The sequence below is a fragment of the Ciconia boyciana genome, chromosome 5, assembly GCF_034638445.1.
Source record: "Ciconia boyciana chromosome 5, ASM3463844v1, whole genome shotgun sequence".
NCBI lineage: Eukaryota > Metazoa > Chordata > Aves > Ciconiiformes > Ciconiidae > Ciconia > Ciconia boyciana.
In genome coordinates, this window is record NC_132938.1 from 85,802,459 (window position 1) to 85,814,500 (window position 12,042).

The 12,042-nt window shown below is 54.0% G+C and overlaps 1 protein-coding gene across 8 annotated transcripts; it reads left to right on the forward strand.

Moving 5' to 3' along the window:
- The first annotated feature begins 1,680 nt into the window (after positions 1 to 1,680).
- LOC140652195 (uncharacterized) lies at positions 1,681 to 8,742 on the forward strand. 8 transcript variants are annotated; one of them, XM_072862641.1, is made up of 8 exons: positions 1,681 to 1,791; positions 2,870 to 3,222; positions 4,355 to 4,476; positions 5,649 to 5,747; positions 6,124 to 6,264; positions 6,362 to 6,624; positions 7,300 to 7,492; positions 8,393 to 8,742. In XM_072862641.1, exons 3-7 carry the CDS (start codon positions 4,456 to 4,458, stop codon positions 7,457 to 7,459), a joined length of 684 nt encoding a protein of 227 aa, XP_072718742.1. In that variant the 5' UTR covers positions 1,681 to 1,791; positions 2,870 to 3,222; positions 4,355 to 4,455; the 3' UTR covers positions 7,460 to 7,492; positions 8,393 to 8,742. The 8 variants fall into 8 exon arrangements, 7 of the variants coding, with proteins under 7 accessions (XP_072718742.1, XP_072718737.1, XP_072718743.1 ...); XM_072862636.1 differs by having other exon boundaries at positions 7,300 to 8,742; XM_072862642.1 differs by having other exon boundaries at positions 5,652 to 5,747; positions 7,300 to 8,742.
- The last annotated feature ends 3,300 nt before the right edge of the window (positions 8,743 to 12,042 follow it).

Below are 12,042 nucleotides of genomic sequence, written 5' to 3' on the forward strand. Positions count from 1 at the left end.
GCTGATGCAGGAGTGATATGCCCAAGTTTGAGAGACCCTTCTGGCTTATTTCATGTTCTCTGGTGAAAGGGTTAAATCCCTGACAATCCCTAAGACCTTACTGTGATACATAGACTTGAATTTTTTTAGTTTCACTAGCATTCTTGTTCTCGTTTGTTCTCTTCCCCTGTAAATATAGTTTTAGTTACCTGCTGAGCAGAGTTGATGGTAGGACATTTCCTGTAACTTCTTACCTGATAGGACTAAACAGGCCTTGAGCAAGCTAGTTAGGCTTCCTAATTAAATCACTGATAACAGGAACTCAGGACATTTGTGTGGAAGATAAGCACCAAAGAAGTAGTTCAAATGGACCCCCTTGTAACATCCTGAAGGCGGAAGGACCGATGAGCTAACTCAATGACTATCTATGGACAAAGGAAGCCCAAAGTTCAACTAGTGAACAATGTGAGGAAGACTATGGAAGACCAGTGGGAGGGTGAAGAGACCCTAACCCTAATTTTACTGCGCATGCTTGGACCATGTAAATGATTACCGGGAGCTCATCACCATAAAACTGCCCTTTTAGGGAGATCTGATTAATATGTATGATTTTGCTGTGTATGAACTGATGTGTTGTGCTAACTTAGTGGAGCACTAGTGGCAGAGGGATCCCCAGTGCTGCCCAGCGCTGCAATAACAAATTCCTGCTTAATAGTCATCCCTACTATCAAGTCCTGAGACAGGCTTTTCATGGCAAGAGTAGCCAGATGTATTGCAGCACTGGGGATTTGATTCTCCCTTTCCCCCCCGCCTCTCTACCCCTCTGTCCTGCTCGCTGACCCTGCCTTTTCTTGCTCCATCTCTCTGCAGGGCTTCTCGTCCCTGTTGTGTTTGATTTCCTCTACGTCTCTGACCTTTTCTTTCGGCCTTTCATTCTCTGGCGGCACCTCAGTCTTCTCCCTTGTCTTCCTTTTCTCTTTCCAGTCCTCTGTCCTGCTCCCCATCCCTGTATGAAATAGGGGCGGGTGCAGGCTCTGTTCTCTTGGGACTGGCGGGGGAAAAAGCAGCCCCGGGCCGAGCGTTCTCCTGGGGTTCGTCGGGGGGTTTTGGGGCCGAACCCGTGTGCGAGCCGGGGGGAGTAGGGGCAGCCCCATCTGGCTCTCAGGTTCTGCTTGTGGAGCTGGGCAGGCTCTGCCGCTCCCGGCGCAGGTCGGGCAGCGGCGGCCCGGGGGGCTCCTGCGGCGCCGGGCGGGTGCCGGTGGCCGGAGTGGCGGGGAAGGGCCGCGGCTGCGGCGGGCGGGGGTTCCTGGAGGCGGCTGGGCCCGGCTCCCCGCAGGGGTGCTTGGGGCTGCGGGGGTTTGGGGTGCGGGCCCGGCACCCCCAACCAGTGCCGGAGAAAGCGAGCCGGAAGCAGCCGTAATAAAGCGATGCCCTGCCTGTGCTGGTGCGGCCCTGTAGAGGTGTGGGGCCGGGCCCTCCGCAGTGCCCAAGCGCTCCCAAAAAGTGCACGTGTGGCCCTGGGGGTGCAGGGCTGTGGGGTGGCTCCGCTCCCCCCACCCCGCAGCATCACGCATGGGGACCGCAAAGGGGTCGGAAAGCAGAGAGGGTGAGCTGGTTTGGGGCCTGAAAATGGAGAGCAGGTCTTGTGTTCTCGGGGCTTGAAAAGAGGCTGAGGTGGCTGACTTCGAGGCTGAGAAACAGCTTGAGTCGTGCGTTTTCAGGACCTGCCAGAGGGGACCGAGCGGTACGTTTTTGGGCTGAGGAGCAGAGGTGAAGTGCTGCATTTTTGGGACTCGAGAACAGGCTGAGCAGGTGGGTTTGTGGGCTCAGAAATGGGAGCTGGTTTGGGGGCCCAAAGCAGAAGCCAGTTTGGCTGTTTGCGCAGGGCGGGGGGAGGGCGTTGGGGGCTGCGGGGGAAAGCAGAGGGTGGGCAGGGTGCACGGACCCTCCCTGGAGGGTGGGGCTCTGGTCGCGTCGGAGCCCAGAGTTCGGGAGGCCGGCGTGCCCCGGGCCAGCCTCTCGGTCTGAGGTGGCCTCTGGGGGGGGAAGGGTGCTTTTCAGACCCCGCACGCCCTCTTGGAGCCCAGCTCTTCTTTGTACGCTGCTGAGAATAGTTCTTAAGTACTTAATCGTACAAACTGATGAATCGGTATTTCCACAGCGTCCAGCTGTGATGTTTAATAGTCATATTCAAGTTCTGACAGCGACTGCTTTCCGAGCTTGTCCAAAGCCCAGACTGTGGCAAATAGCTGGAGCTCGTAAGGAGAAGGAGCTGAAATCCAGCGGAGCTTCGGTGCGGAGCCGGAGCTTCGGTTAGCCAGAGCTGTAGCGAGGAGGAGCTGGAAGGAGATGGGGTGTCCGCTGTCTGGAGCGTGCATTAGCCAGAGGCAACGTTAGCTGAGCGGGGGCGGCCGTGAGCCGGAGCGTCTATTCGCTGGAGCATCCGTCGGCCGGACTGCGCTCCCAGCGGGGCTGCAGAGCGGCCGGGCGCAGGCCGGGCTGTCCCCAGCAAGCGTCTCTGAGCAGCAGGGAGGCGAGCGGTCCTTCTGCCAGCGGGGAGCCTGGCCTCTTCCCTCGGGGATTAAATCCACGCCCTGCGCCCCTCCCTGCATGGAGGGCGTCTCCCGGTCCCGTTCCTGGGGGTGGGAGCGAGGTGGGGGTGCCCCGGCTCTCCTGGGGCAGCCCCGCTGCGAGGGGGCGCGGGCGAGGCGGCAGCGGGAGGCAGCGGTGTCTCCCCGGTACCTGGCAAAGGGGAGAGGGGCCGGTCGGTTGGAGCTGCCGGGGTGCACGGCCTGGCCCCGCAGGGCCCCTCTGGCAGAACCCTCCCCTGTGTTTTCCCCGTCGGCTGGGTGTGACAAACAGGATCATTTTTTGCCTCCTCTTTTCCCAGTGTCACCTTCGGCGTCACGTGCAGAAAATCCCGCGTGGTCGGTCCCGCTTGCCGCTCAGGGAATCGCGCGTATGGGGCCGGGGGAGCGGGGAGAAACCTTTGCGAGTTCAGGGACGCTACAGATGCTCCACCTGAAACCCAGAGAAAAGGCAAATCTGCTGCCAGTGCAGAAAAGGTGATGAAGACCTGCGGGTAACGGAGCGTGCCTCGTTCCTGGATTGGTCCCTTGGCAGTTCCGAAGGTTTTCCTTTCGGGTAAAAGAATGAACTTTCATCTCGGATAAATGAAGAGCTGCCTGTTACCTTCTTCAGGGTCAAGTGTTTCTCTTCTGTTTGTTCAGACTAACTTTATGGGCAAGTTGGCAAGAGCCTTTTCTTTTTATATGCACAACTACATTGTTAGTAACCTATGGTGTCAGTAGAGTTAATTTTGGAGCACCTAGACGCCAGTAGAAATAGAGTGAGTGAAATGTGATGGAAACTGACATTTCAACTTGATTTTTATTCAATTTTTTTTTTTTTGCATTAGAGCGTTGATGGCATGCTGTGCTGTGGGTCAATCCGCATTCTCTTCCGTGGAGCCTTCAGTCTAGGAGTTTTATGTAAAAAAAGTTTGTCCTTCCAAAAAGGACTAGTCATTCCTAGGCTTGAGGTGTAGACTTGGAGGGTCTCTGAAGTCCGTGATCAGGATTACAGCGTTGCTGCTCTTTGTCTTCACTTTCGTTAATTTCCCCACTGCTCGGTGGTGGTTGGGAGCCCCGAGTTGTCGTTTTTTTTTCCATCTCTAACACATTTTTTTTCCCCCAAGGAGACGCTATGTTTAAAAGGGAATGAGTGTCCTGGTTTCGTCTGGGATAGAGTTAATTTTCTTCCTAGTAGCTGGTAGAGTGCTGTGTTTTGGATTTTAGGATGAGAATAATGTTGATAACACAGTGATGTTCTAGTTGTTGCTAAGAAATGCTTCCACTGGTCAAGGAGTTTTGAGCTTCCCGTGCTCTGCCAGGCGCACGAGCAACTGGGAGGGGACACGGCCAAAAGAGTTGATGGAAGCTGGCCAAAGGGCTATTCCGTGCCATCTGGCGTCACGCTCAGTATGGAGACTGGGGGGAGTTGGCCGGGGATAGGGATCGCTGCTGGGGGAGTGGCTGGGCATCGGTCGGCGGGTGGTGAGGGCTTGCATCCCTTGTGTTTTCCTGGGTTTTGTTCCTCTCTTGCTGTCTTGTTGTTTTCCTTCTCATGATAATTCATTCTTCTTCTTGTTTTGTTCCAATGATTAACCTCTTCTTATCTGAGGCCACGAGTTTTCTGACTTTTGCTCCTTGGCTTCTTTCCCCCATCCCCTGGGGGGGGAGGGTGAGCCAGCTGCTGGGTGGCACTTAATTGCCGACTGGGGCTAAACCACAGCAGTTAGTTTCCTTCCAAACGTGTCAGTCAATGCACTCGAGTGATGATTATTAAAACCACCAAAACGGCACCTGTCTTACAGATCTGGACTCCTTCTGAACACGTATCCATCGCACGCAAGTGTCATTGGGCTACAGATCATCTGCACTTCACGCTTTGACAAGACGGCGTGCTGAGACAGGGATGAGCTCTGAAAGAAAAAAGGTACAAGGTCACGGGGTTTTTGGTCTGTTTGTTTGTGGGGGGCGCGTGTGTGTGGTTTAAAAAGAAGAGTGCGACGCTGAGTGGCGGCAGCCTGCAGAGCTCTCTTGCTGCCTGAGCTCTCCTTTTCTTCTCTCTCACTCCTCTTTCATGACTGTAATTGGAATTTGGACAATGGTAGAAGAGCAGGTAAGTTACTTGCCTGTGTAGATGTGCTGGTAATCCCAGGAAGGTCAATGCTTGAAGCCGTAGTGAATAACTTGGCCGCAAGTAGAATTTCCGAAGGAAGAAAAACAACGGGAAGCAAATAGCAAGTTACCGAGCGATTTGCGTGGGTCCACCACATGGCAGTTTTATTGCCAAACGCTGCTGGGCAGTATGCTCCAAGTGGCTCTTTTTGGTAAACGTGAGTTTTCAGGAAGTTCAGGGTTGTGCGTGGCAAAACGTGTCCCTCTGTTTATGTATGCCGCTACGTAAACGTCCAGCGGCGGGGCTGTTGTTCCCTGCTCTCGATACTGCCACGGTAGTGCTGCGGTATTTAGACCCAAGAGAGGGCTTTAGGAAGGGAAGGAGAATGCCTGTTTTCTGTGAGGGCTACGAATGCTGACCCTTTTCTCTGCCGCTTTCCCGTGCGTGCGATGAAGCGGTTTTATTTTTCTCCCTTGTTCCTGGTCTAAATAGTTCTGAAGCTGTCGCTGCTGTGGGATTGCAAGTGGTGTTTCAAGGTTTTTGTGGGGTTCTAGTTACGGATCGCTTCTCCTGTGGCGAAGTGTCAAGATACGGTTTTCAGTGTAAAGCTTCAGAAACTGCATCCGCTGAAATCAGCGTAGGTGAAAGTGATGTTGCGCGTGCAGCTGTGCTCGCAGGGATGCTCGGCGGCTCCTCCTCAAAACAGCGGGGGCGTGTGGCCGTCCGGAGGGTTGCGCTCTGGGTCTGAGGGCGTGCCGTCTTCTTGCTGCGCTTTTGCTGCGCAAACCAAAGCTGCCCGTGAGTCAAAAAAGGCACGGTTGTCTAAAAGTGCCCAAGCTCTAGCGGCCTGTATCGTCAAGTGTACCGAAGATGATGCAAAACACTTTTTCCTCTGCTCAGTTGTAGTCTTCACCAAGCTTCACCAAAAAAGGAAGCTTTAGATTCCTACCCAGCTTTATGCTAAAGGTTTAATGTTCCTCTCTCAGCAGAATGTCAGCCGCCACCATTTCGCCGTGGTCGCCCTTTCTTCTGCCAGGAAAGTGCAAGACGGACGGAAAGGATCCGTAGTGGTCTGCAAGTCCACGGTACGTCTACGATGTGTGCCTGCGTTTTTCCGAAGGTACTCGTAGCGGGGACTTGAAAGTTAAGGTGAAGAATGTGCCAACTCTCCTTCTGTAGTTTTTCTGTGAAGTATTTCAACACAAATACTACGGATAGAAAAAGGCGTGTTCTGGAGCGTGCCTACGCAAAGCTGACTTCCCTCCGTTTCTTTTCTCTTCCCGAAAGCGTAATCTTCTGTTTCTGTGCGCTTCCTATGAAATGATACTGTGAAAATAATTTTGTACTAAAAGAGGAAAGAAGCTGTTGGGAAGAGTTCAGGTGTTCAGAAGAAAGAGCCTTTGTTTTCCTGGGAAAAGCTTTCTGCTTTTTCAGTCAGTAAGGTTTTAAAATATCTTGTAGGAGTACTTGAAAAGCCTTACTGCGATCCTAGCATCCGTACGAAAAGCCGTCAAGGTCAAAGAAGAGACGTGGCCAAAACGGGACAAATGGGCGTCGCTTCCGCGTGTTTTCCAGGCTTTGCCAAGAAGCGTTAGCAGCCTTGTAAGTACCGCCAGTGAGTCCTGATGTGGTTTTGGTGAGTTACTGCTTCGAGAAGGTCCTTTTTCCTGAAGCTACGGTGTGTAATTTTTGACTTCAGTTGGGAAGAGATTTTCCCGACTGGCAATCCTTCTCATTCAAAGAAGTTGCATTTGACGAACTTCCCATCGGAGCGGCTGGACGTGCCAGTAGAAGTCATCAGCAGCAAGACTTTTCACTCTCTTTAAAAACACCCAGAAAAGTCAATTTCCTTCCAAGGACCCAAGCCCAGCACGTCTTCCAAAAGCTGATGGCATCGCTGGTCTTTGGTTCTCGGTTGCAACAGCCGAGATATGATGGAAAGGCGTTCCTCTGCATGCTTCGGTACAGCCAAAAGCATTAGCAAATCTGCCGGTCCCTTTTGGTAGCCTGATGTATTGCAGCACTGGGGATTTGATTTCTGCGCCCCCCTTCCCCCAGTGAAACCGTCTGGGGGATCTCTTATCTCACTGACTTTTCTATCAAACTGGAACTTTAAACAGAAGTTAAAATGGTGTCATTGACAAAGTGACTGGCACTGTTGAAACTGTAGCTGCCCAATAGCTGTGGCATGCAACTTAGGAGGTGTGTTTCAGCAGTGAGGTATTTGTTCTCCGTGTTTCAAGAGAGAGGCAACTGAACGTTACGGGGTTTTCCCCAGTATTTTGACGGCGTGCTCTGCAGTGCTTTATTTCTGCCTCTCTTTCCATGGCGCGTTTCCCTGGCGCTTGAGTAGCGTCTCTCTTGGGCAGCGCAGCTGGGCAGATGTCACTAGGAGGGACATAGCGCACAACCCCCCCCAGTCACGTTATAACCGTGCATTTTGGAGAGAGATGGTTTAACGGTATCCCAGCTGTGCAAGGTAAATGAATGCAAAAGGAAACTCAAATGCTTGTATAGTGTAAGTCTTGTTGTTGGATGTATATAAACATACGGCCACCTTTTTAGCGTAGAGTGAATTACTGAGATGTGTTCTTTATTTTCCATGTTACTCTCTAAAGGTTTACACTTCCCTTTCAGCTTTCTTGACCGAGCCAGCAAGACGTGCAGCAGCAGCAGCAGCCGCGAGGGCCGTAGCCGTTGTGGTGGATCCGTAAGCGTAGATTCTGATGACGGTCCGGCCTTGTCCTGCAGCCTCACCGGGTTGTCTCCCTGCAGCAGTGCTGGAAGGAAGCGATGAGGCGTTTTCCAAGAGCAGCAAGAGCGTTCACTTGTAGGTGAAGAAGGTGTTGAAAATCCTACCGCTTGGTCTCAATAGGGATTTGAAGCGTTGCAGTCAGTGTAGCTGTTAAAGCGTGCGCTGTATCTGGAGCGGACCCGTTTCCCTAGAATCCTGCTTTAGCTCAGCTCCTCTCCTATCCCTTATTCTGACTGAATCCCTGTACTTTCTGCTGTGGTGGTTTTTTTTCATGTGCTGAAAGGGAATGTGGGGTTTTTGTTTTTCAGCGGTCTTGCTGTAAGCGTCTGGTGGTGCTCCCTAGATCCCCCCGGCCAGGTTTCCCTGCGGGTGGTGAAGCATGGTGAGGGTCAGGGGCCAGCCCTGTGGCTGGAGGCTCCTGGCTCTGTGTGCGGTGGGTGCCCCGCAGGTGGTGGGGAGAGCCCGGGGCCGAGAGGGACCGGGGCCGTTTGTTGCCCTGGGGAGCCCGTCGCAGCGCGGGAAGGGAGGCGGAAGATGGCGGAGCAGAGGCCGAGCGAGAGACGTGGCACCGTCCTCGGGCACGCTCCCCTATGGCGTGGGGCGGCTGCCAGGCTGCGGGACAGGGGCTGGGGGGGCTGCCCCCCCCTTTATTTTTCTAGCGGAGCTCCCCTTTTTTGGTGGGGCATGTACATATGTAAATGGCCTGATGAAAGTAAGTGTAACCAGATGTAACCAAAATTGTTAGTTTGTTCTTTTGTAACTAAGCAACATAGAGATAGGAGCAGGTTAGACGATGCTTTAATATTGTGTTTGTACACCTATGGCTATGGCTATGCTACTATGCCCAAAGACAATTGGACAAGGAGTAGTACGGTCATGCTGCTACGTTCCCAGTACAGCCCCAGCCCATCTTGACAAAGAGTCAAGGGTGGTTAGAATAATTGGTTTGTGCTAAGGGTGCCGAATCATTGTTAGGAACCACGCACCATGAAGAAGGGGAGCAAGTTACATAAGCAAGGTGGGATTGCGCATGTCCAGAAGAAGGGGTCGACTAAAGGACGCACCTGTACGGCCACCGAGGACCACCAGAGACCCCCACGGAAGCCCCTCGGAGCTCAAGGACGCATGCGTAATGACCACGCAAGTATGATAATTAGTTCCGGGAAATAGAATGAATATGCATTATCATTCCAGGAGACTTGATGCATATGTATGTAACTGGACAATGTAAGTTTCGGCTGATGTAACCTGCGGTATGCACGCTAGGTGGAGCGATCCCCCGTGCATCCGGTGCCGTAGTAAAGAATGCCTGCTTCTTAATACTACATTGGTGTTAAGGAGTTTGATTCCCGATTTCGGTGACATACGGAGGTGGCAGTTGGGGCAGTTTCCCTTGTTTTGTTTGTCTTTTGGGTGTGACGAAGAAGAGGGGAGGCTGGGGAGTGATGCTGTCTATTGGGGCACCCCAGTGTCACTGGGGGGGACGATGGTGATGTGGCAGAGGAGCAGGTTGAGTGGGGGGGGGGGGGTCACGGGACAGTTCACCCCCCGAAAGGGGTGACAGCCCCAAATGCCTGAGAATTGGTGGGGGAGGGATTAAATAATGAAAAACTGTAAATAGGGGTGTGAGGCATTGAAGCAGAGAAAAATCTCTCATTTTTATGTATATTGAAAAATTTTATTTATATATACGTAAAAAGATTTGACAAGAAACCCCTCTGTCTACTCTATTATATAAAGGATGGTAGAATATGAAAAAAATCTAAATCGAGATATATAGGGTGATAAAATAGAAAAAGAACTCATATATATGACTAAAAAAAGGAGTTTAAAAGTGCATAAAAAGAGGACGTATACGAAGAAATTTTAAATGGCAACAAGGCAGAGCGAGCTCTCCCCAGCTGCAGTACCGACTTCTGTCCACACAGAGGCAGCAGCGAGCACAAAAAAAAAAAACAAACCCCAAAAAACCCCCCAAACCCCCAAACAACCGCTATCGCGCATGCGCGGCTCCCCAGCTGCAGTACCGACTTTTGGTCACCGGGCGGCAGCAGCGAGCACAAAACGAATGCTTCAGCGCGCATGCGCGTCTCCTCAGCCGCAGTACCGACTGTTGTCCACAGGGCGGCAGCAGCGAGGTCGGGCGAAGGCGCCACCGCGCATGCGCGGCTCCCCAGCTTGCAGTACCGAGCTTTGTCCACAGGGCGGCAGCGGCGAGCACCTGAAAATGCGGCACCGCGCATGCGCAGCTCCACAGCTGCAGTACCGAGTTTTGGTCACCGGGCGGCAGCAGCGAGCACAACACAAATGCGCCAATGCGCGGCGCCCGGGCTGCAGTACCGACATTTGTCCACCGGGATGCAGCAGCGAGCCAAAGACCCACCGCGCATGCGCAGATCCGCATCTGCAGTACCGACCCTGTTCCCCTGAGCGACAGCAGCGAGCACTTTAAAATGCGCCACTGTGCAAGCGCGGCTCCCCACCCGCAGTACCGACTTTTGTCCACCGGGCGACAGGGGCGAGCATAAAAAAGCGCCACCGCGCATGCGCGACTCCTAGCTGCAGTACCGCCCTCTGTCCGCACGGCGGCAGCAGCGAGCTCGGGAAAAAATGCGCTACCCCGTAGCTGCAGTACGGTCTTTTGTCCACACGGCGGCAGCAGCGAGCTCGGGAAAATGCACCACCGCGCATGCGCGGCTCCCCAGCTGCAGTACCGAACTTTGTCCACCGGGCGGCAGCAGAGAGCACTCGACAGTCCGTCACTGCGCATGCGCGGCTCCCCAGCTGCAGTACCGATTATTGTCCACACGGCGGCAGCAGCGAGCCCGGAAAAATGCACCAACGCGCATGCGCGGCTCCCCAGCTACAGTACCGACCCTGGTCCACCGGGCGGCAGCAGCGAGCACTCGAAAGTCCGCCGCTGCGCATGCGCGGCTCCCCACCTGCAGTACCGATCTCTGTCCACATGGCAGCAGCAGCGAGCACGGAAAAAAAATTGCGCCAGCGCGCATGCGCGACTCCCTGGCTGCAGTACCGACTTTTGTCCAGCGGGCGGCAGCAGCGAGCTGGGGGGAAAATGCGCCACGGCGCATGCGCGGCTCCCCAGCTGCACTACTGCATTTTGTCCACACGGCGGCAGCAGCGAGCACGAAAACAAATTGCACCACTGCGCATGCGCGGCTCCCCAGCTGCAGTACTGCATCTTGTCCACACGGCGGCAGCAGAGAGCACTCGAAAGTCCGTCACTGCGCATGCGCGCCTCCCCAGCTGCAGTACCGACTTTTGTCCACACGGCGGCAGCAGCGAGCTCGGGAAAATGCACCACTGCGCATGCGCGGCTCACTGGCTGCATTACTGATTTTTGTCCATCGGGCGGCAGCAGCGAGCTGGGGGAAAGTGCACCACCGCGCATGCGGGGCTCCCAAGCTGCAGTACCGACCTTTGCCCACACGGAGGCAGCAGCGAACACGAAAACAATTGCACCACTGCGCGTGCGCGACTCCCTAGCTGCAGTACCGACTTTTGTTCACACGGTGGCAGCGGCGAGCTCGGGACAATGCACCACCGCGCATGCGCGGCTCCCCAGCTGCAGTACCGGCCTTTGCCCACACGGCGGCAGCAGCGAGCACTCGAAAGTCCTCCACTGCGCATGCGCGGCTCCCCAGCTGCAGTACCGACCTGTGTCCACCCGGCGGCAGCAGCGAGCACAAAAAAAAAATTGTGCCAGTGCGCACGCGCGACTCCCTAGCTGCAGTACTGCGTTTTGTCCACCGGGCGACAGCAGCGAGCACCAACAAAATTGCGCCACCGCGCATGCGCGGCTCCCCCCCTGAGGTACTGACGTTTGGTCGTCGGGAGGGTCGGAAGCCGGAACTGCAGCCCGGCACCGCGCATGCGTGTGCGCGCACCAGCGGATCTGCCGTCCCGGAGGGAAGTCCTCGCGTCCGGCTCTGCTCTCGCACGCTGCCGGTCATCGGCAAGTAAAAATTCTGGGCTTGGCTTTGGCATTGTCCTGTAAGGGAAAGCTCTGGCTCGGGATGTCAGTTGCTTACTTGCTGTGGAATGGTCGTGTTTTTCAGCAATCGTTCCAAATAGAACGGGTTGGGTGGGGCAGGGCAGAGTAAGGGTCTTTGCAGGCACCTGGGAAGTAAAGTCTTGAACGTAGAAAAGCTTAAAGCATTTGCTGGACAGGAGGTTTCTCTGTACCCACTACATCCGTTGCTTATTAGCAGTGACCCATGTTTGTAAGAGTGCCGTGTGGAAGTGTGAACATTCGTTACTGAACTAAAACTGCTTTGGTTCTGTGTAGAAAGCAGAGGAACTACAAAACAACATATCCCCCCCCCCTTTTTTTTGGTTAAACGTACCGTGTTTGCAGGGCCTTAGCTTTCTATTGCCAGACTGGGCAAAGCTTCCCAAGCTCAGTTCCCCACAGTCACCAAAAGTCTCCCATAGTTGCCAGGATGGTGAGTTAGTTTTGGGCTTCTAGCCCTCCGTTCCGCCATTGTTTTAGTCAGATCCTGAATGCCGCTCAGTTCAAGACTCACGAGAATTGCTTAACATTTGCATTTGGAAGTCATGCTTCAAACAATGAATTTTCAACAAAATTTTTTTTGACGCTAGCC